Source organism: Anopheles ziemanni, chromosome 2 (genome assembly GCF_943734765.1).
Source record: "Anopheles ziemanni chromosome 2, idAnoZiCoDA_A2_x.2, whole genome shotgun sequence".
In the NCBI taxonomy this organism is placed as follows: domain Eukaryota; kingdom Metazoa; phylum Arthropoda; class Insecta; order Diptera; family Culicidae; genus Anopheles; species Anopheles ziemanni.
In genome coordinates this window covers 11,745,859-11,770,909 of record NC_080705.1, presented here as the reverse complement: position 1 = coordinate 11,770,909, position 25,051 = coordinate 11,745,859, and the positions used below count along the sequence as shown (strand labels likewise).

The 25,051-nt window shown below is 43.9% G+C and overlaps 1 protein-coding gene across 1 annotated transcript in view; it reads left to right on the top strand.

Moving 5' to 3' along the window:
* The window catches only part of LOC131287569 (protein artichoke), a 54,395-nt gene extending 37,566 nt beyond the window's left edge, over window positions 1-16,829 (top strand). Inside the window, exons 3-5 of the mRNA XM_058316633.1 lie at window positions 9,400-9,510; window positions 10,077-13,341; window positions 16,635-16,829. Coding sequence (XP_058172616.1) covers window positions 9,400-9,510; window positions 10,077-13,341; window positions 16,635-16,829 — 3,571 coding nt within the window. The remainder of the gene's footprint in view (window positions 1-9,399; window positions 9,511-10,076; window positions 13,342-16,634) is intronic.
* The last annotated feature ends 8,222 nt before the right edge of the window (window positions 16,830-25,051 follow it).

Here is a 25,051-nt window from a genome sequence, read left to right as displayed (position 1 = left end):
TTTCTACGAAGTTCCTAAATGCAATTGTATACTTCTCTATTCTGGAGCAGGTTCATTTTTGGTAAGGAGAAAGGTTTAATTTTAAAACAAATATTGTCTTTGTATGATGAAGAAAGACAGTGTTAAATTAAAAATGTATCAATGTGAATCTGTCAAATCATTCAGAACAATGTTTCTCTTTTCTAAGAATCGGCCTTCAAAAAATATTTCTTGAAAAGTAAATGAAAAAGTAAGTAAATGTTTTATAATAAGCTTACGAAAGCTATAAGTACAAATATTTCATTATTCTAATAGTAAAATTCAAAAGTAAGGTAGAAATATTAAAAACTCTTTTTACTTGAACTGTTCTATATCATTTTAGAGGTTATATGAACAGTGATATAAAAAGAAAGACAGGGCACTTATTTTTATAAAAATGTGTGTTTCATGACCTTCATGAATAAAGCAATTAATGATCAACACATTTTTCATAAAGAAATTCAAAAACAAATTAAATCAATTCTGTAACAGTTGTTAATAAGGTTTTTATGATTAAACTATGCTCTTCATAGCATTCATAAATTAAAATAAAATGATTTAAATTCATTGCTATATGATTAAATCATGTAACGGTTTTTAAACTCAACTCTCATCCAAATGATGCAACATTACCAAAAGATAAATAGAAAGCATAGATACCTTAATGCGGCATCGATTGAAGCGTAGATTCAATCAATTCTCAAACGACAACGAAGAAAGAGGCAGCAAAAAATGGATTTTCGTTGTCGCTTACTATTAGCGTGGGGCTTTAGCCGCAGTGTCTCAAGAGAACATGCCTTTTTGGCCTCGTTCAGTTGCCATGAAAATAGGAATCACGTCGTGTGATTGAGTCACACACTCCACGTGTAAGGCTCGCAGAACGACATTGGGCGAACTTTTCCAAACTAGACGACCTCCGCTTCGAGGAGAGGGCATGCTCAAGCTCGGTATGACTCCGATGGCCCAGAACCCATGGCCCAGAACGAACGGGAAAAACCTCGTATAAATCTTATCTCCGCGAGGCAATCGAAGTTTCTTTTCAATTGTAAAGCAATAAAGATGTACAATCTCTGATTTCTCTGCACAAGTCCCGACCACAATGGGGGCCGGCACAATGGGCGGGTAGTGTGGTGCGGTGGGCATGATGAACTTTTTCCGTTGTTATGGGTCCTGCGCCTCCCGTGTGCCGTGCCTCCCTTTGGGCCAGGCCCATTTTTGCAGCGAGAAATAGAAGTTTGAGAACGTACCAAAGCCATCCCCCCGAAAAGGAAAGCCAAAGCCGAAAAAGAGAATGCATTTTTCCCGCACGGTCCGTTGCCTTCGTTCGACTGTGCAGCTCCATTTTCGATTCACTTTTACCCGCATTTTTTTTTCCTTTGGCCCTTGCCATTTTTGTATCCATTCATTGGAATGGTCTGACGCAGTTAGCGTCACTCGAGTGAATCGAAACGAAATTGTAGCCGAACCATCGTCAGACGGCAACGGAAAAAGGAAGCACGCAAGGATCGCATCAGCTAGCTAGCAAGGCTCAGTGACGATAGGATACGGAGTCTGAATTTGCCGGGAACGAAGAAGAAAGAAACCACTTCGGAAACACAAATAACGGAAAGAGTAAATCAAGGAACACCCGGAGCCCATGGCAAAGAGAGAGGAAGGCTTTTGGCAAGAGGAGGAAAAATCCTGCAGAAAAACAAGGTCTCAGGGCGGTCGAAAAGTTCCCGATAACATCTTCGAAGTGCAAGGCCTTTGTGTGGCCGATGCTCTTCAGATGAGTGTGTGTGCGTGTGTGTGCGCATACAACAAATTCTGTCGAATGAGTTCTGTAGAAGGTCCCGCACCCGTCCCTTCCCCGGTCTGACCTCGACTGCACCGATGCCTTTTACGAATGCCAAAAAGTTTGACCTCAAACCTCGCACGTCGCAAACCCATTCCACCAACTGTTTCCAACTGGCCATGTGGAAGAAAAACAATAGTATTCGAACTTCTCTACAAGCTGCAAACGAACGATAGAGTTGACGGCCAAGAGGGAGGGACGGGTCGTAATATGCGATTAGGTACATGCGAAGCTCAAGTGCTAGGTCAAGAGCTAAAGTTTTCCCGGCACGCCCTGGAAGGGACACTGCACCATCGAGGTGCATTTCCGGTTTCAGTAGGGCACATCAGGAAGTCATCTCGTCCAGACATCTTGCCGGAAATTGAATGTAAAATGCAGATGAGCGGAGAGATTAAATATTTACAGCGAGTGAGTGTAGTTCCGGGCCGGAACGTTTTCCTCCCGACGGTTGTCCAAATTGATTACCAGAGCCATTCTTTTCGAAACCGAGAACGGAGGCAATATGGTTGGGTTTATTGTTTCGTCGAAGGGAAATGTTAGTTTAATTAAAAATCAATCTTCAATGAAAAGCAAAGGCTTGTTTTTCAATGAAAAGTATGTTGACTTGGAATTAGAAAAGTTTTTACATAGATTAGATCATCAGATAAATATTTATAAACTTCCAGAGCTGAAATGTTAAGAATTTAAAATCAGTATTCTTGTTAAACATATACGAATTATGAAGAATCTGTGTTAAGTTTCTGAACTTAATTTTAGAACGAAAAGAAAAAGTGTATCATAAGGGTTTCAAATTCAAAAACAAATATAAAGAAAGTACCTTTAAAGATTTTAAATAATCCAAGAAAAAAATTTACAAAAGAAAATTGCGGTAAAGGGGAAAACTGAAAATTTGAAAATTGATTCGAGACCGTCCTTTATCTAATTTTAGATAAAAAAAAGGTTCATTTTTTCTAAGGGTTCTTGTTCTTGAATGCCAGATAAACTTTAATATTCAGCCCCAACCAGCTGTTCTACTTTTTTACTTTCGATTCACAGAAATACTCTTCATCGGTCGAACGATCAATACACCGCTCAACATCACGAGCCCTGTTTGTCACACTTTCCGTCCTCATCTTCCATTTTTTCCGCTTTTCCACCCATCCTGCATCCCTTCCGGCGCCAACTGATTTAGAACCATTTTTCGGTTTATTTCAATTTGACGGTCGTCTATTGTCAATTTACAACCGCTCTTAGCCCTTTTATGCCGCTCATACATACATACGGTCATAACCACCGATCCGCACAGTTGCCGAGGGAATGTTTGAGGTATGCATACATCAACAAGGCTGGCGTACGACGCGACCCGCGATTCAAGGCAGCGTAAAGCCGTCCCGGAGCACACCAGAAACTATGCCAAGGCGGAAAGCAACGACCGGAATGCGGCCAGCTTTCGGGATCACTTTTTGTTATTTCCATTTCTAACCGATCCCGAGCCGGGTACCCGATAGACGGACAAATCGGTGCCCTATCGGTGTGGATCCTTCGACGTTTGTGGGTGGGCCACCGTTTTGTACATCGTTCATAGGCGACCGGGGGACCGGTGGTGCGCATTTCTTAAACTATGCCGGTTCGGTTGCGGCGTACCGGAAAAGCGCCGATCACCATAACCGTAACATCAACCATAGTTGATCTTACGATGGGGATAGGAGAGGATGGGGCGAAGAGGGAGGCCAATTTGGAAAGCCACCAGCAGGATTCCCGGGGCCGGATATCAAATAAAGGAGATTTAAAATACAATTTAAATTTGCATAAAAACCATGAATAGATATGATGGCATATATTATGCGGTGCTTTCTTTCTCCATCCGTACGAGAACCCGCACAGACACAAGAATGTCCACGCCGGCGATGAATACCACTCCTGGTAAGGCATACGTGTGAATAGCATACATTCACACATACACACAAGGACTGAATATATCTCTCTCCTTCACTCTCAGTTGTGACACAATTTCCAACTCTTTCGAGACTGTCATGACGAAGCGACCGAAGCCAGTTCTTTATCATCCGGGCGGAAAATATGCCCTGCGAAAAAGGACATGCGACAGAAGCGCTCTGTTTTTCCGCCAGCTTCCACGACGCGACGACAACGACCGGCTGGTCCGTGGCAAGTGCGATGATGGGTTTTGGGTTGGCACATTTCTTACATCTCCCCACCTCCTCCGGGTTCGACAGCTCACGGAGAAGGCTCACTTTTCCCGTTCGGATCCGTTGATCCGATCGTTCATCGTCCGATGCATTCCGGACGCGGCGGACGGAACGGTGCGGGGTGCTGCATTTCCATTACAAGAATGCAAACCGATGAAAATGCCAATGGAAAGTGCAGCATGCAGCATGGAAGAGACGATCTCGGGTGATTCTCGGGAGACGCCAAACTCCGGAAAGATGACGCGACGGATGAGGCAAAAGCCAAACCATTTGTAGTGGATATTCGCACTTTGCCACCGGGCTTTCATTCCCTTCCAACTTTCCTTTCCACTCCCCGTTTCCTTGGCCCCCACCCCATGAAGGAGTGGTGACGATGGAAAATGGTGAAAGATCGAACGTTACCCAGCGTAAGGGAGTTTTGGCGTAAAAGCGGCATTGTCTGGTCTTGGTGCCGCAACTGTAAGCTTCCGGTTGGAGGAAAATGACGCATCGTTTCGCCCCGTTCCGTTTGCGAAGCACGGCATCGCTTTTGGCAGCTTAACGAGCGTCGCCATGATTGTCGGGTGTCACTTTGCCCAGATTGCTCGGGACGGGTTGAGCAGGCGACATTGCCGCCCGAAAGGAATCAGCAAGAATTAAAACCGATTTAGCGGGTCGAAAACGGCGCACGGTGGTTCGATTGTGGCATCGGTCGATAAATTAGACCGGGCTCGTCGGGGCACGTTCAGTTTCCTTCGGAGCATGCTATCCGGATCCGGTTGTCGCAAACGGCATCGACGATGGGGCAACACTTGCAAATGATTTATGTCACACACGCCGGGAATTAAGCATACAGCACTCCGGAGAATCCGTTTTTCGAGGCCATTGAAAGCGGAGGTGAATGAAATCTGCCTCGGATTTCCTTTGATTGCGTCACGGAGGAACAATTAAGGGCGGGGATTTTTTTTTTGTTGCTGCGTGAGACACGATCGGAAAGGGTATTAAGTTGATTTTTTCGGCAAAAAGAAGATGTTTTCTCCGATATTATTTTATTCCCTTGCAAAAGAATTAAACAAACAGATTAAATTCATTCATCTAAAATAAAAATTACCCCAAGTGTATAATTTATTTAAAAACGACACGATAAACAACTGTGTTTTCTGCAAAATTTACTCACAACAATACTCTTGTGCAGTAATACAGACGAACAAAATAATTAAACAAACAAAAAACAAGCACAAACACACCACTGCACCGGAATTGCAACGTACTGAAACGATCGGAATGGCATGTTTGCCGAATGGAAAATTTATTACCAAATCCATTCTTGTGTTGCCAGATCCGCTGGAACACGACACTGCGGCAGAAGTGGGCCTCTTGTTGCACTGGTAAAACATTTCCTGTGTTATGTTTGCCCAAAACTCGTTGTAAAATATTAATAATTCACCCAACCGAAGCGGCTGAGCAGGGTAACATCCCATTTAGGCATTGTCAGTCGTCGTCCGTTCATTGGTACCGGTTGGAATTACGATTCCATTTCGAGTCATTTCTCTCTCCTCCTAAAGGGTGGTAATAAAAAAGAGATGGTATAAACTAATGACGCGTCCTGGAATCTGTCTGTCGAGGGCAGTGGTTCTTCTGAAAGCTACCTCCAGCGTCTATCTACTATTCGTAGAAGAGCAATCGTTTCCTGGGATAAAATACGGTACGACAAACAGCATCGAACGAGAGGTCGGTGACAGAATAAACCGAACCATCGACCAGATGGAAGTTTTCTGCGAATGTTGTTGCAGTTTTCCGACAACTGCGCATAACGTGTGCATGGATCGTGCTCCCCTAGAGATGTAGGAAGTTTGTAAACAATTATTAATGGCGAGATAACCAGAATCGTATAGAACCTACTTAATGAAAAGTAAAAAAAAAGCTGTGAAACAATAATCACGAAACATAATATGTTACTATGTTCTGATACTGTTGTAAGGAGCTTACTTTAATAAGTTTATGGTAGATAATCAGGTTGGGGAACAATCTTGTTACAACTATAAGACTTCATCGCTTCCTGATAACTTCCTTCGTGGAACAAACAAACTTAGAATATTGGTGAAAATCCATACAGAAGCTAAGATGAAATTCAAGATGATTATTCAATTTATATTTTAATGTTGGCTGCAAGTAGATTCTTCAGCGTGCAGACCTACAATCTTTATTAAGTTTAGTTATATTGCACCAAGAAAAAAAATGATACTCCAAATGATATTTTTTCCAAAATAAAATAAAAACCGCTAATAAAAATAATAAAAAATTCCCTACAGATTTTAAAGTCTCTGTACCTAGCATGTAATAACTGTCTTTCAAAATCTCAACCAGCAGTTCGTGAGGTCGATTTTTTGACGTTTGATACACACCCGGTTGACAGAAATTGACATTGTTGCTGGTACTATGTAGTTCCAGCAAGAGTCCCAGCAATCTGCCATGGAAAACTTGCTGGTACTACATGACAGCTGCAAAAAATTTGAATTTTTGTCAACCGGGCATGTTTTAGTCCCAACCACAATTCACCATCTAAAACGCCGAAACCATTTCGATATTCTCTCCAATTTCGGTAAAAATAAACCAACCCGTTAAATCCATGCTGGATTACTGCCCAGCCTTCATTGTACTTAGTTTGTTCGCAAAGGAACTCAAAAGGTTCGGTGTTCTCCCCAATTTGGATTGTGTAAATCCCAGAGACGTTGAGCGCTTGACGACGTGACTAAACTGGATGCATTTCTTCGCTTGTTTTAACACTTTGTTCCTGAAAAAAGGAGCCATTAGTCAGAATAACATTTATTCACCTTCGAGCAAAATGTTTTCCACGATTGTATCACTCACCTCAGTTGAACGCGCCTTTCTTCGCATACCTTCCTTTGAAACATCTTGTAACGCATCTATCTTTGCCTCGAATCTAGAGTCAATTGCTTTCCTCCGTTTCTTCTCATGTTCCCTGTTGTTTGCCAGCTTCTCCTGTATCTTTACACACAGCTATTTTGAAGCTTTTTCACTTGTCTGGAAATAATAATCATTTGTTTAGGTAATTATATTCACCGTATTTATTGTTTACAGTACACTTGCCTCTACAGTTTCCTCTGTTTGTTGCAGTCTGTTATGCAAACAATCTATACTTTTGATGCGTTGTTTTTATAACATTGTAGCTTTAGCCACTGTAAGCTGGGCTGAATAAACAGCAACAAACCACAGGAGCACGTAAATGGCCATTGCTTTAGAACAGCTCTTTTACACTTGATCACAAACACGCTATTGAAACGAAGGTTTGAAGACGTCTAGCGTTCGCGTGAATGCGTTTTTCTTCCAACATTCGTTCTGAGCTATGTTACCACCAATAGCGATTAAAAATAGCCAGCAAGCATGTTGGTAATAGCTTGGTCATATAGTCTGATTGTTGATTTATTTAAACATCCGTTCATGTGAGCTCGATTTGTTTTTTTTTTTTGGTTTATTACGGAAGTATTCTCGAAGGTCCTTCAACGGATGGCGATCCTTTGCATAAATTGAACCGAATTGAAATTGAATTATAAATTTGAAATACTTGATCGCTAGGACCACCCTGTAGAACTAACATTAAGCTGTGCCAGCAACTGAGTCCAGCGCTTGCGCTGATACAATGTATGTGTAATGCTGAACGTTATCACGAACAGTCGTTTTCGGCTGAGTGTTTGACTAGACGAACGTTCTTGATTGTGTTTTCTTGGCAAGATTTATGTTTGTCATTTTTTATTTTTTGCATCATCGCAACAACACAAAATGCGTTCCATTCACTGCCCTTTTCACTCTAGATGATAATGAAAAATGTGTCATGTTCGTTTGTTTAAAGTATAGTTGCCTTGAAACTCTATGAAACCAGGTTTAGACCAGTTATATTCGGTAGTTATTTGTCATGAATCAGTAACCACTTAATGTTTAGAAGCATTCCAATGAAACTATTTCCTTTGAGAAAGGACATGGAATTCAATCGATGGATTAAAATAAATAATTTTTGTGTAAGAGATGAATCCTAGGTCAACCCGAGTGGGTGAAAGATTTATTGGGTGGAAATTGATTGAAAATTTGCCTCTTTGTTTCTTTTAGCATAATGTAAAGAGAAATAAGAAGACGCACAATCTAAAAATTGTCAGACAAAAGTCTAATTTGAACTTATGTTGTAACTGTAAGTAATTTTTCAGTGCAGTTTTTGCAGCATATTATCAAACTCACAGATTGGTTGTGTATAACTGATTGACTCATGATTGACTGGAAAATAAGAGAAATCTTGATTCAGTGTGCATGGTGCTTAAAGAAATGTTCCACATTGCCTCAGAAAGCCACAGGGCTTCAACGCTGACGACTGATTTTACAGGCTCCGGAAATGCTTAACTGCTTTACCGGAACGAAACAACGACAGACGGACAAATAAAGCAGTAAATCCCCTGGTCTTGACTCGTCTCTTTCGACTGACATTCGTTCTGTGTTCGTTCGAGTTCCGGGCGAATCCTTCTTCCCGTTTCAATCGGAGCTGAATAGTGTTCGCTGTTCGCTCTACAAAGCATCCCATCACCTCGGGCGGCCCGAGACCTATGCCGGGAGGAAACTGATCTAGGATGGGATTGTACTTTCCGTCTTGTCATCGTGCACGTTCCGTCGGCGATGCGTCTCATCCCGTCGGAGCTAACGATTGAATTAGCTTCGTCTTCTTATCAAGCCCAAAGCATCGACGTGCTCATCGGAATCGACAACATTCCGGTACAACAACCCGAGCGGGCGGTTACTGGTCAAGCTGGAGATTTTGATGACAATAGGGATGGAAGAAAACACAGGGAAACCGACAGCAGTTAAGCTGTCCGGAGAACATATTTGACGTCGGGACGAGTAAATCGGCCCATCGGCCAGCATTCGGGCCGATACATACATTCAAATAAATGAATTGGGAAAATTTGATTCCGTCCGGCAGGAAAAACAATTTCCAATTTAGCAATTTTTATCTCTCCCATCTGCAAAACCAAAAACCGGACGCCGGTGTTGACTCGCCGGCACATCAGGTCGGTTGTTCGTCCACTCCGGGCTCAAGATTGAACGCTGACAACGGCCACTCGCATCTGTTCCGATCGATTGTAGCCCGAAGGACGAAATGCAAATATCCACCGATGAGTTTATTTTCATGGCGTTTGTCGGCGGGCTTTTAGGATGGGGTCCGCTTTTTCTTCGTTTTACTTTTCGATCCTTCGGGGGATTGTATCCCCGCGTTTTTATATCTTCCAATGCATCCAATCTCCAGCTCTGAACCAACAATCTACCTTTTTTTTTGCAACTCCTAACATCCCTCTCACTTTCTCTACCATCATTCCACAGCTTCATGCAGCACTCGCTCGTGTCACTGGATCTGTCGGACAATCAGTTACAGGGGCTGCCGCTGGATTCGCTGAAAAACGTCCACACCCTAAGCCGATTAGTGGCTCAGAGGTAAGTAAGCCGGACTTCATCAGGGAGTGGAAAAAATAACCGCTTTAGTCCGAACGCGGTCGAATTCTGCTGCCAAGGATCTCACGGCCGGTTTTCGATGAGACTTGCAAATCAACTCACAAATCTGCAACGGTTCTGTGGGTGGGAAAATGGAAAATATTTGCGTTCGCACTGGTGACTGCAGTTGCCGGAAGGCTAACTGGTTAATCTTGCGCCGTCGCAAATTGGTTTCCTTCAAATGAGCTGATCTTTGAAATCCACGAAACCATTTGAAAACTAAAAATGACGACACTTCAAGAGATATGTTGAAGCTGATCAAAAACCATTGTAGATAAAAACATTGATTATATATAGATTTACATTAAAAGTAAAACTTTGATTGCTAGAATTTGATGAAAAAGTCAATATGCAAACAAACTGTTTCAATCCAACAAACACATGTCTTTTGAATCTTTTTTAAAATACTCAAACATACGAGTGTTTTTGTTGTCATTTATTCCTCTTACAGCATTCATTTAAACTGGATTCATTTACATTAACATGAATCATTTTGTTTTTATTCGTAGGAATAACATCCACCACCTTGATGGCAACTGGGGCGGGTTGGCGGACTCGCTCCGCAGTCTGCATATTTCCGGCAACTCTATATCGGAGGTAACCTTCTACACGCACGACGAGAAGCGTCTGAATCATACGACACCGAACTCGCAGGCATCGATAATCAATGCCAAGCAATTTTCGCAGTATCCCACCACAACCGGGCTGCAGCTGGCGAGCGGAAACGCCGGTCAACAGCAGCAACTGGGTAGCAAACCGTTTGCAAAGTTAAAAAAGCTTGTCTGGCTTGATATTAGTTCCAACCGGATCGCTCACATCAGCCCAAACACGTTCCCCAAGTCGCTGGTAACGATAGATCTATCGAAGAACATCCTAACGCAGTTTCCGACCGCGTTCTTGGAGCACCTGCACGATCTGCGCGTCCTATCGTTAAAGGACAATCTGATCACGAAGTTGGGTGGAGGTCCGGAACCATCCGGTACGGTTCGGATACGGTTGGAAAAACTAGACCTCAGTCTGAACCTTATCGAGGAATTGCCAGCCCAACTGTTTAATGGCAGCGTAAGGATAAAGGCTATTAACTTCGATAAGAACTTCATCCGCCAGCTACCGGCCGATTGCTTCCAGGGTCTGAACATCGTGCACATGGTGCTGGCGTTCAATTTCATCGAAAACATCGACGAGGAAGCTTTCGCCACCCTCGACAGCAGCCTCGAGTATCTCGATCTGGAGCGCAACCGGTTGACGGCCGTTCCGAGTGCCATCGGAACCCTCAGCCGGCTGCGCTACCTGTACCTCACGTCGAACGAGCTGGCTTCCATCCCGGAACAATCGCAAAACCTGCTGCCCGTAACACTGAAGGTGTTGTCGCTGAGCGGTAACAACTTTACCGCCATTCCCGTCGACGGGTTGGCCAACTGCACCGAGCTTTCCTATCTCAATATGGGGTATAACAAAATCTCTGACATCGAGGAGAACGCGTTTGCCGGATGGGGTTCGAATCTGCAGACGCTGCTGCTGAGGAATAATAAACTTACCAGTCTTAACTACGGTGCGTTCAATGGGCTGGACACAATCAAGGAGATCAGTCTCAGCTTCAACGACATTCACTACGTCCATCCGAATGCGTTCGATAACGTGTCTAGCACACTGAAGATCCTCGAGCTGTCGTTCGGTATTTACCGCGAGGAATATCCAGGTGATGCACTCGCCGTCCTCACGGAACTGATGTGGCTTGGATTGGATAACAACAACCTCAAAACGCTACCCGACGGAGCTTTATCCACGCTCGGACAGCTAACGTACGTCAATCTGGCCTTCAACCGCATCGTAGCGATTCCGCGATCGCTTTTCCGCTCGGATGTACACCGGAACCTGGTGGAAATAGACCTTTCTTTCAATCAACTGCAGGAACTCCCAAGCGGGACGTTCGATAGTCTGGAGTTGATACAAATCATCAATCTGTCGTCGAACAAAATCAAAGCTATCCAGAAGAACGCATTCCACGACCTGCCATATCTCACCTACTTGGATCTGTCGCACAATGCGCTGCAGAATGTGAGTGAGGGAGCGTTCAGTTTTCTGCCCGGTCTGCTGAGTGTGGATTTGATGCACAACGAGTTGGAAACGCTTTCGCTGAAAGTGTTCCGTCAGGTATCGAACGCCACGACCCCGATGCGGCTCAATATCAGCAACAACGCCATCGAATCGCTAGACGGGGACGTTAATTCTCTGCTGTATGTATATTCGCTCGACGCCAGCCATAATCAGTTGCAGGATACGACCGTCTTTCGGGCGCTTGCATTCTCGTTGCGCATTCTCTACCTTAACTACAACAACTTCTCCAGCCTCGGGCATCACGCGTTCGGTGATCTGCAGATACTGGAGATACTGAATCTGGCACACAACAACATTAGTTCGCTGCGGAGACGAAGCTTCGCCGGACTGGCGAATCTACAGGAGTTTGACCTCAGCTACAACCGGATCGAAGGCTTGCAGGTTGAACAGTTTTCTCCACTGAAGAAATTACGCCTGCTCAAGCTGAACAACAACCGGCTGCGGGCCATTCCTCGGGACACATTCCTGAACACGCGCATCGAGTACCTGGACCTGTCGAACAATCAGTTTGCGATCTGGCCAGCCACCGCGTTCGCCGATATCGGTTTCACGCTGCGCTCGATCCAGTTCGATAACAACATTCTGGAGCTGCTGGAGTCGTACATGTTCACCAGTACGCAGTTCCTACTGGAGCTGAATCTAGCCGGAAATTTGATTAAGCAGATCCCGGAGTACGCATTCGCGAACCTAAACAATCTAACCGTGCTTGATTTGAGCTACAATCAGCTGGCCATGCCGGTAAACTTCCGCGAGCTGTTTATCAACGTTCCGCGGCTAAGAGTGCTGGCTCTCCGATCGACCGGCATCTATCGCCTTCCGTCCCTGGCACTGCCCCAGCTGGCTTCGCTCGACGTCGCCGCTAACAACCTGCAAGAGATCGACTCCCAGGAGGAATTGTACTACCTCCGGGAGCTGCATATCGAGGAGAACAAAATTACTAACCTCTCGAACCTGCTGCGAAACCTGCCACCAGCGTTGCGAGTGCTGGATGTCTCTCGGAATCCCATCCGCAAGATCTCATTCCACGATTTCACGCTCTCCCGGCGACTGGAGGAACTGTTCATCGAAGACATCAAGATCGTCAATCCGGACGTTTTCATCAAGCTGCACAATCTTAAAAAATTACGCATCAGTGCGCAACATAACTTCAGCGAGCTGGTGTCCAAGCTGCGTGGCCTCCAGGAGCTGTACGTCACCATCTACGACGAGCACCTGGGCGATGGCATGTTTACAGCGCGCATGCACTCAAACACGAAGCTCAATGTGGTGGAGATAACCGGCCGCCGGTTGGTGTCAATCTCGAGCAATGCGTTCGAGGGCTTGGCACGCAATCACGACCTGAAGCTACGAATACACAACACCATGGTGAACGACCTGCCACCGGGTGTTTTCTACGCGCTGAAGTACATCCCGCGGCTTAGCATCGACCTATCGGACAATATGCTAGCCGCCCTGGCGCCAGACAGCTTCTACCCCAACGCCAGCTCGTGGGATGCGGTTGGGACGAGGAGCGTTATCGGAGGGCTGGATGTGTCCAACAATCCGCTACAGTGTGAGTGCGGGTTGGTGTGGCTCGGTCACTGGTTGAGGCGGTGGCTTCGGGAGACGGCGCAGGTCAATCTGATACCCAAGGACGAGATGAAGCAGATGATCCGGGTAAGTAAAAGGTTCAAGCATAATTTAAATTATTCAACACCGTTACAATTTGATTCTCTTGCTTGATTTTGGTATTCGTTTTATTTTTCGAGTGATATAAAAAAAACGTGTTTGGTAACATTTTATCAATTATTAATTATTTGTGCAATGTTCTTGAAAAGTATTTATGTTTTTCACTTACATATTTAATCACCACAATATCCTCTCTCTGTGGGAGCACCTTCATATTCGAATAGGTGAAAGGTTAATGAGAATGTAAAATAAAATCTCAACCATGCGCTGACGTTAATGAGTTTCATTGAATGATCGAGAAGAGGAATGCACATTAATGAACTTTAATTGAATTGAGCGCTCATTAATTTACTTGTTGATTAAGCACATTTTTGTGTTATATCATCAATACTTTATGAGCAAATTATGAAACATCTGGTTTCTGTTATCAAATTATCCTTTCAATGTTGGTCTCGTTGTTTTACTCTTGTTGAAGATATTTTATATTTCTCTCAAGCAAAAATCTACCAAAAACAACGATAAATTGAAGGAAAATTCGGTGAAGTGCACATTTTTCATTAACTCCAGACGATGGATGAGTCCATTACGGACAGTTGCTAATACTCCCTACAAGACCGCGATTATCAGTGTTTTTAATTTCCCCGGAACCGGAAGCGTTCGTGTACAAAATCGAACATCTTCAGGAAAAAGTTGTCCGAAAACAAAAGTCTGCCGATAAAAGAAACACAACGCGATAAAACTGTTTGTGGAAGCGACAACGAGACATGATTAATTGCTTCGCCGCTAGCTTTCTTCAATCAGCTGCAGCGACTACGATTCCCAACAAAGCGTCGATATGATGGTCTGTTTCATATTTTTTCCTTCTACTTCCCCCTTCATCATGGTGTTGGGCAGGGCGGAACACCCAAGACTAATATTTATTTCACCAACAGAACGGCTCGAGTACCGTACTTTGTTGCGCCTTCGCTCGGGCGAAGTTTGCGAACGGGCGCTTGGCGGGCTCTCGACAAATGTAAAGCTAATCTGGCGCCAAGCAACACTTTTTTCGCCGTCGCTGTTGCTGTTATGATTATCCCCTCAAAGAGCCGCTGCAGGACGCAACATAAGCACGCCTTTATTCTGGCGTTGATTAATACGAAACGACATTTATAATTTATGCTTCTCGCTTGGCATTATGCTCGCTTTTCTTTACTCCGATCGGACGGCGAAACCGGGTGGGGAACTTTCTTTTCTTACGCTGGTTCATGTTGTTGCAAAGTTTATCCTTCCGCTGGCGTTGATGAGATTGTGGTTGTGTCGGTTTCCCCGGTTGCAGTCGGGCTAGGAAGTAGTTTGTTAATGAAGACGATACCTAACGCTCTCAGAATTGAAGGGGAATTAGTTCAGCAAAGTGCTCGATGTTGTGCAGCATAATTATGAAAGACATTAAATAGCACTTTGCCTTTGATAGAGCTTGCTTTTTGTTGGTCTGTTTCGACGTGATCAACGTATCAATAAGTTTCCAGTTTATTTCTCGTGAATTGAGGAGTATGTCACAAACAGGCGAGGGTGTGTTTTTGGAAAAGATTGTTGATTAAGACGAGATTTTTCTCAAAATGCAAGTATATAGGAGCGTTTTGTGTTCACCCACGCTGAACACTGAACAGAAAATTCACGCTTATTTCGTGTCAACTGATTGGTTTCATCGATCAATACTGAAAACACATCGAAACTCTCACACTCGACTCGCAATAGCCATATTGAAAACAATTTCCATTTCACTGGAAGTTCGTTAAAAGCTCTTTGATGTTCGCAATATCTAAAGTTTTGCAAATAACCAAGCACGTCCTCCGCCTGCGCATGGAGTGGAGCATCATAATTTAATAATTTATCTATCGCTCCTCCGTTACACTTTGGCTCCGATTTGGCTCCGAGGCGAGGGATAAAGGTTCGAGTAACTTCTCAACCCTTCCCGGCCAGCGGCTCCGTTCCGGGAAAACTTTCCAGGATTTCCCAACAGTCAATATGTAAAGCACTTCTGTAAAAATCAAATCAATGCTCAAACCTCGACCCCGGGTGGGAGTGCTGGGACATAAAAAAGAAACTTATCCGGATGAACTTTGTCTAGTCTGCCAGCCTGGAGTTCGCTCTCCCGTTAGCCACGAGAGACTCTCATTGCGTTTCCACACACTGAAACGATGCAAAGGTAGAAACACCGGTAAAACTTGACGATACTTTGACATCGAAACAAACATCAGCACGGTGAGTTTTCCCTAGGCAACCTCTTGCCAGGCTCTTGCACCCCAAAAACCGGTCGGGTTTCGGTGGAAGTGGTGGAAAATTAGTCACATCTTTGGTCACCTTCAAGGAGCATGTTTCTCAGGTTGGACTTTGGGACACACACACACACACACTCGGGGTTTCATCTGCTCGTTCCGTTTTCGCCGGGGGTCGAGTGAGATTGGCCCCAAAAGTATCGTAGCCCAACTTGGCCACCGACAATGCGATGGAAAAGTTTACGCCCATACCATACGCCGACCGAGCGATGCATCTCGACTCTTCCGTCATCCGCTGGGATACCGGACACATTGGGGGCCACGCAGGGCCACCCTGTGGTGAAGTTCCCTTCGGGCTGGCTGGTCGGAGGGGAAAAATGTGAAAGTTTTCCAAGCACACACACACCGAATGACGACAGTGCCGCCGGGAAAAGGTGTACCTTTCTTCGGGCCGTGTTTGTACGCTCGGTGTTTGTTTGCTTTGCTGTTGGGCCAGAATTTCGAGAGCCATGCTGAAAAGTTTACCAAATGGGGGAGCACATTAGCACACTACGCCACTCCATCCCTCTGCCTTTACCGTAGCAAGAGGAAAAGTGCTCGCTAGCTGCATGGGTAAAGCCAAGGGAAAGACACTCCGGTGACTCACCCGAGGAAATGGGGGAAAACGCTAATGTTTGACTCTTTGGTGACTTCTTGCCAAAGTTTTTGACAAAAATTCACTTTTATACCGGCTATTTGTGTTAAAAGACACCCAATTTACCTTGGGTTGAAGTGTTGTCTGGACGGAAAGCTTAGGGAATATCTAAACTCGTACGCCATGATGAAGAGTGGATTGATGTGGGGAGTTTACAAAACGGTACTAATTTATTAAGCCATTTTCATAGAAATCTTCCCATTTGTATCTTTATTTTGTGATAATTTATTTTATGATGATATTAATTATTTCACAATTTGTTTTATCTTTTACCTCCCGTCATTTTAACATTCGAGTAACTAAATTTTCTGTAACATTTGCTACCATTCCAGCGCGCCAAGAAAAGCACTTGCACGGATCCGGTGACTGGCAAGCGATTACCATTCCTGGAGATCTTCCCCGAGGATCTCTTGTGTCACGCGAGCGCCCTGAGTAGTTTAGCGTTAAAGCTACGCTTTCGATTCATGCTAATCTGCCTCAACATCCTGCTAATAGTGCTGCACAAGGCACCGACCTTCACACTGTAATTCCCATCGCATCCCCGTGTTTCCATGCTGAGCCACGCTGGGCATCGACGATCGTGCCAACGCGAAGGTAAGGGGCACTGTTTACGCATCGGTGCGTTACATTGTTCTAGACACGAGAACATAACCCGACCTTTACCAGTGAGCGTTTTTAACTGTCCCATGCTGTGGATCCGGCTGTAAATAGTAGGAAAAGTGTACATTTATGGTAGTCAAGGAGAAAGCCTGTTTTTTTTTTTTTGTAAGAACCACGGTCCAATGATGTGCGTCAAAAAGGGAAAACCTAAAGCCAAAGTAATGCAACACAAGAGATAAGGAAAAGGTTATTAACGTGGCGTTAAGGAACAGAAAACAAGCTAAAGAAAATGTGAGGAAATGGTCAAAGAAGCGTTTAACGCTCGCCAGAATCAGAACAAGCAAGCAATGTCTGAAGAAGATGAAAACGAATGGAAAAACAACACGTGTGAATTCGTTTATTGATTGAGGTCGTATACCACACATGTTTGCATGCATACCGAGTAAGATATTAACGAAAAAAAAACGGAAAAAGAAAAAAGAAATCAAACCCATCCACACCCAACCGGCATTCCATCACGAATCGTAGAAGCTTTAGACTAGCGAAATAAGTTTTTGGGCACCATATTTTGCACTCACCCGCAACCGGGGACAAGCTGGCCGGAGCATGATAGAATAACGAAATGCGGAAAACCCGTACGGTGCGACATGTTTGCTTTGAGAGGGAATTTTATCATTTAGAGTGACAGATCACTACTGTAATGTTTGCAGATTTGGGAACGGTTTTATTTGTCCTTTCGAAACGGGGTAATTTAAATCAGTGAATCGCAGTTTTAATTAAAAATCTTCGACCCTCCCGGTGAACGACCGGGCGCCTCCATTAAACTGCAGAGCAGTGTTTCGCGCGCCGGTATTGACACATGGCGGGGCAGGGAAAAACCAGTTAAAAACACACATTTCACCTATCTGTTCACTGCAGCAAATGATATTATTGAAGTGAAACTGCTCACACTGCAGTTTGCACATCGGTGCACGACGAAAGACCGCTGAAAGCGATTTGATAAAACGACACGTTTTGTGCCCGTCAATCAGATAATAATGATGCCGGAGGCAATGTTCCGACCCCGGTGTTCATTGACGAGCCGTGTGCGAGGGGCGCGAGCGTGTGTGTGTGTCGATCAGGGCGAACAACATAATTATGCAATTTTCAGTCCAATTACGAAAACATACAAACTGACCGTGGCTCCGTTGACGGTGGGCTTCGGTGAGCTGTGGCCCCGTTCCGCCCAATTTCATAAACACACACACACACATGTACACCCACGTACGCGCACCCATTTGGGGGGAACTTCTGAACCTGACGGTTTCGCAACCGTACGCGAGGACGCTGTTGATTGATATTCATAATGATCACACAATTATTATCACAGTGCCCGATTATAATAATGCCAACCGCAGCCTCCTAGCCTGGCCGTGGCTATGATGTTAATTAATTTCACATAACTCCCCAGTACACATTGCAGATCCGTTGCAATGTTCGGCTAAAGTTAAACAGAGTAGAGTATGGAATCCTTCTTTGCGCAACAAATTGCTATTCACTCTCGTCAACAAAAGGGTTAGTTTTTGTTTTAAATTGTTGCTATCAAATTGGTCACATTTTTCCTTGTTTTATCGTAAGATGTTTTTAACTGAACTGATCATTAGATACTCGGCCAAACATGGCTGATATTTATGCATGTGATTGTATTAATGAAATGTTGCCGAACGTATGCGTTGCCATGGAAATGGGCATGGATACGGTGCCCTATTTTTTGCAACAAAGTTTGTTGACAAGGACTGTAAAGTTGTCGCTAAAATAACTTCCGAAAAAAGGAAAAAAAAATGACTCTAGAAGAACCTTACAGATCTTCTTTTACCATTCTTAATGGATCTTTGAAGTATTTTTCCCAAGAGTGTTTTGAACCAGAATAATATATTGTGTCGTAAAGGACTTCTTAAGGAAAGGATCTGTGTTTCATACTTTTTCATATGTTCCATTAATCTCCTGTCAGCTTTTCTTATTCCTTTTAGGAGTTTTAAAATTCACCAAACGGACTACACATCCTGCGGATTGAAACGTGAAGGTTAATTTTGTGTTAAATTCATTCCATCCATTTTAAAATGGTACATTAAACTAAGTAAATTATTTATAACTGGCAAACACACGGGTTTACTTTCAATCTGTTTGCCTTCGCTTCGCTTTATTAGAAGAGACAACGCGTGCACGTTCTGGAAGATTAATCAACGCCACGGCGTTCCGCGAAAAACCGTTCCACGCCAAACCGTGCGTCAATAAACATTTTATCAAGATTGATGAGGTGTTAGCTGGCTACCGCAAATTGTTGCCAAAGACTATTTCTCGACGGTTAAGCCGAAAGGCACACTTGTTGCCGTAGGAAATGGGGTTCAGTTTCCCTACTTTTTGGGCTCTGATGACATTGTCGCGCACACTCACGCCGTTGACATACGCGCTCTAAGCTCTAATTACATAATGACAGTGAAGTAATTTCCTAATATGCCTTAACCGGTCCACACGTACACAGGCTCGGTCGTGTATGTTAAGCGAACGTAATTGAATTTTGGAAATTGATTTTTCCTACCGTGTTGTGTTTTTATTCCGTCGCATGTGCCACCGTGTCACCGTGCGCCTGTTGTATTCATTTTCTTCTCCCGCAAGCTTTGCACATAATCTTTTCATTCCGTTAACTTCATTCCGTGCCCCTTTTCCCACGGGTGTTGGTGGAAAAAACCCGCAAAAACCACAGTATGAGGCCTCGGTGCAGGGGTCGGGAAGATTGTTTTACAGTCGGTGAATAATACCTTCCTATCGTTGCGTTTTCCACGGCTTTCCACGGCGTGTGTGGTTTTTCGCCGGGACGTCGAAACAACGCCACGAAAAAAACATTTTTCGATCCATCAATCAAGCACCCTTCCGCCACAAACTGCGCCACTTGCGGGCACGCGTGTGTTCCTTAAGACGGGAAACCAGCATGCGTGCAACGGGGCCATATACACACACACGCAAGGACCGTCGATACCGACTCCATCCACGTGACATCCGGTCGGTTCGTTGCTGCCAACGGAGAAGTGAAGTATGGAACGGGCAAAAACCGTCGGGCCTCACCGTGCCTAAAATCATGAACCATCATCATTTTTCAACATCCCGCCGGGGCGACTTACGGCACGGAACACAGGGGTACAGCGGTGGAGCGGTTTGGAAAGATTTTACTTTCATTTTCCGCGTTTTCCGAAGCGACCGCCGTCGTTGACAGTTCCCTTTTTTTCTCCGACATCGTTTTCCTTCGTATTTTTATGTGTGTGTGTGTGTGTGTGTGTGTGTATGATTTGTACTACTAATGGAAATAATGCCGGGCGTGCATGGCGTCACATTTCTGATTAATACAAATCACCGACAAATTTCTCAATTGATAAACTTCACGTCTACGTCAGCCGCGGTAACATGCCATCGCGATACGCCATTCATATGGCCGATGTGTATGCGTGTGTGTGTGTTTGTGTGTATATTCTCGGGCGGGACGTGACAATGACAGGTGATGGGTTTCCGGTGGCGTTGAAGGCAACCGTGGCGGAAAAGAATAAAATGGAACATGCATGCATACACGCCGCGCCGCACACATCGGATAAAAATGCCAATAAGAACCGCTTCGCAAGGCGCGAAAAGCGAAAAAAAGGATGTCGCGACATGGGGGAAAAGAAATTGGCTTGCACGGTCCCGGCGTTTTTCCCCCCGTTTTTTCTTTTGTTCTGTCACCCATCCGGACGCGGTGATATGATTTTTGACGTCACTTCATTCGCCTCAGACCGCGTGTGTGCGGATCAATGCATCATTTCGCTTGGCGAATGCGGCCGCACCTTTTGACAGACGTGTCGCGCCGATCACGATGGATCGATCGTGTGTGCCACGCTGAGGGCCGATGCCGGAAAATGAATAACTCACCCGGAGGCGGGGGAAGGCAAATCGTAGTGAATTTTAATCTTTCGATATTTTCCAAAGGACCCCTACATCGAGCAAGGCGTCGCGGGAAACGCTTCCGGTGGTCCATGAAGAAACCGAATCATTCCAAACGAACACCCCAAAGCCATACACCTCTGCGTGCAACCGGGCGTGTGCACACGTGTGGGAAATGTGACAGCGAAGGGAGGGGGGAAAACTAAATTATGCTCTTTTCCCCATTACCATTGTTAGGCGGGAAAATCGTTCGTGCCAATCATTCCTTCACGGAAAGGAGTGCACAATGGCGTGGGATGTGTTATCAGAAGTTGTTCATTTGTATATAAGTGTGATGTGTGCGTGTGTGTGTATTCGTATGGATTTTCCAGTGCGGTTGCGTGCCGTGCGTGCTGGTGTACGCTTTGTTCCAGCCCATGTCCTTCCGTCTCCGGTGAACGGATGTGATTTCCTTGCGCTCATTTCATTTGGGGCTTAAGGTCTCTCACCGTTGACGTAGGGTTAACGGGTAGAAGAAATAAATTCACACACGTTAGTGACCGATGAGGTATTATTTTCATATTGCAAATCAGTTACTTTCTTAAGAAAATTTTTAAAACCCATAAAGGAGAAGTTTTAATTAAAACAAACCAAAACATACCCAGAATATTACTCCTGCGATTATTATTGTTCTATTTAATTTTACTTCTTAAATTAAAAAACGCAATAAAGGAATCTGTTACATTAATTCACTTTTAAAATTTAATGATCGTAAAAATAAATGAGTGTAAGGGATGGGCGAACAATATTATCACTGGCATGCCTTAAATGAAAAATTGCCTATTTAGAGTAACTATAATAGTGCGGACGTCTTCTCATTGAAAATGAAATGAAAATGTAAATGCTCAATTTATGCGGCATTTTTCCATGTATTCGTTAAGGCCCAGAAAATGAGAGGTATTTGGTTATGTTTTTGAAAACTAACAGTACAAACTGAAGGCATGTTTGAATTGTACGGAAACCGATACCGTAACATGGTCCTTTCTGTGAATATTTGCAGCCGAAACAAACAATGCTGATGTATAAATTCCACGAATGATTCGATTGGCCCCACCAAAACCTAAATCTATTCGTCTAGCGGTTGTTCAAATAAGCACAGCAAAAGGCACCAATCCACCATCCGTTACTCCGTATCGCCCATCCATATCGGGCAACTGACACCGGTACTTGAAATTAGTGGTTTTTATTCCCCAAAATATGTGTTCCGCATGTTGTTGATTGAACAAAACAAACCAGAACGGTGGCCGACCCATCGGTGCTGGCGGTGGCCGATAACCAACACATAGTTGATTTAATGCTACAAGTAACGAGTTTTCAATCCGCCACGGAATGTCGCCAAGCACGTTTGCAAGCGATTTATTTGCCCCGATGGTAATGAGCGCTAAAATTGGTTAGCGACATCGGGGATGTAGTGTTTGCGTTGTACAGAGGAGGGGAAAAAAAAGATTCATCTATCTGCTGAATAACATGCAATTGTTTGCGATCCAAATGCACAGTCAACACTTGTTTTAGATGTTGGGTTAGTGAAGTAGTGGTGGTGGTGTGGAGTAATGTGGATGATTTTTGTTTTAAATCAATTATACAAGTAAATCCAAGCCTTTCTCTTCGCTGTGATTTGACCCCAAAAGGGGGGAGGTGCAATAGGTTAATTGGCATCATAACAGTAATGTTTCAAATTCCATGATCGATTCAATTGATTTTCGTTTGTTATTTAAATTGCCTTGCATGTTGCGATATGAGTCCGACAGAGAAGCGCTTTTCGATCATTTGACAATTGGTGGAATAATTAAATTTCAGTCTATTGAATGATATTGTTTCGACATCCTTGATTGATATTCTTTGATTAAAGTGTTCAAAACAGTTTCGATTGACTAACTTTTCCAAAATCATCAAGAGTTTGATGCCTAACATTAACGAACATTTTGGATTTATTTAGAAAGCACAAACTTTGAATCATGCCGAAAGATTTCATCCGTTTACACGATTATTTAAAGCAAACCATTATTTTAAAGACGTTTCAAAGTTAACTTTTCTTCCAAGTAAACCAAGCATTGAATAACTTCTTTACCGATCCATGATAGAGGCGAAATAACAGAAAGCACACGGATGCCTTCGGGGAAAATATCTTAAAATAGCCGTGGTATTTGCCCCTCCCCTCTCACAACGGACCACACCGGTAACGATGAAGTTATAATTTGTTGAATAAATGCAACCCAACTTGAATCGGAAACCGTAAACCAAGCATACCACCACCACCAGTGGGGAGGAAAAGTGCGAGACAAAACGGTTGCAGAAAGTGGAACTTCCAACAAACAATCAACCGGAAATGGAAATTTCAAACAGTGGGGTTAAACACTGATCCAGCTAGCCAGCTTTTGCTGAGCTTTCAGTAGACAAGGGAGGGAACTGAATATGGGGTAGGATTTTAGTCCCTCGACTCACTCTCCTCCTCAACGAGGTATGAAAAATATATCTCTCCACTGTCACAGCAGTTACATTCATGTGTGGCATGTGTTGTTCCACGGTCCCGACAATGGCGTTGGGAAATGAAAGTTGCTCATTGTCGCTCGGCTTCACTCAACCGGAGTGTCACCGTTGCTCGCTCGTATCAAATATTAAAGCTCTATGATGGCATTAAAATACATGAACTCATCACGCCAGAACACATTTCTGTCGGGCGCGCACAAAAACGAACCCTTCCCCTCCACACCCGATTTGACGCAGTACGAACGCACCCTATCGTCTGGGAAAAGCCAAGTGGAGTGGAAAACACACCCTACCTCTATATGACACCCTGCGATGGTGGTGTTAGTGGTGGAGTTTGACCTTACTCGCTCAATTCAATGCCGCGTCAGACGAGCCAGACAGAAGGTGCGTCAGTGTTTATCAGCTTCAATGGAGTCGAAAAATCAAGAGGGAGATGTCACTGGTGGCCGCCCCTTTTTTCTTTTGCCCCAAGCGCCGCTGATCCCATGATTCTGGTGTAGCGTTTCACCCGACTGGGCAGTTCCACGAGGGCACGTACGACACCGGAACGCCAGCGGAGAGTGTTATCGACCCACACGGCCAGGACACACGCCTTCATCGTGCTTGTGTTTGGATCGAAATCTGTTCTAACGCTTCAAGTGATCCAAGCTGTAGGCAGTGATACGGTGTTAAGTACTAAGCTGGCTTTTCGTTTCTTTTCTATTTACTTCGGAACTACAACATCATTGCAAAATCAAGCGTATAAATTTTGAAGTTATTTAATGGGAGGAACACGATTTTAAATAATTTTATACTCTACAAAAATACTTCTCAAAGCAAATGTGCTCGCACCCAAACACAGTTAGGTAATATGAAATATGGAATTTAAGAAGTAATATGCTATCCCGGCACACGCGCGTCATCTAAAACGATAGCAAAACTAATTTTAAAATTCATTCTTCGAGAATCCCATGTAAAACGAAAAAAAAACATACACCTACACACGAGTAAATTGTGATATATTTTTATACGGAGCAAAGCTGAGTGGCGGAAAAAGAAGGAAAAGTAAAACGGAGGAAAACTAATGTATAGAACTGTTCCTTGTTGTGACAGATGGTTCAAGGTTCAAGGTTAATGATGATAATTCACGCTAAACAGGAGAACAAAAAAACATTCAAGAATCTGTTTGATTTATTTTCTGCTTTGGAATCACTCAAAAAGTAGCTGGCGAGTTGATCATGTAACAAAAATAACTAGAAACGGGGATGTTCCTGTCGGTTGGAAACATTATATCCATTCGCTTCTGGATCGAAGATGGATACGCACATGACGCAATGATTGTCATTCAGCTCTTGGCCTTATGCATCTATCGCTCGAATGAAACAAAACGAAAGTCACTGAGAAATTTGTGCAAAATTAGCGACGAAAGATGACCCGCTTTGCGTGGCGTAAGGTTAAAAAAGGGATAATGATGTATGTAGGGTATGATTGTTTCCAAGATTAAAAGATTAGACTTATTAATTTGATTGTTTCTGTATGATTTCTGCTAAAATATGTTCATGTAGTATACGATCTATAAAATGGAATGGTGTAATGTGGTTTATACGAGCCCTTGCAGGTAATTTTTGTTTTCTGAAACAAAAAACACTACGACAGCAATCATCAATTGCCAATAACAGATCAATAGCTAGCATTT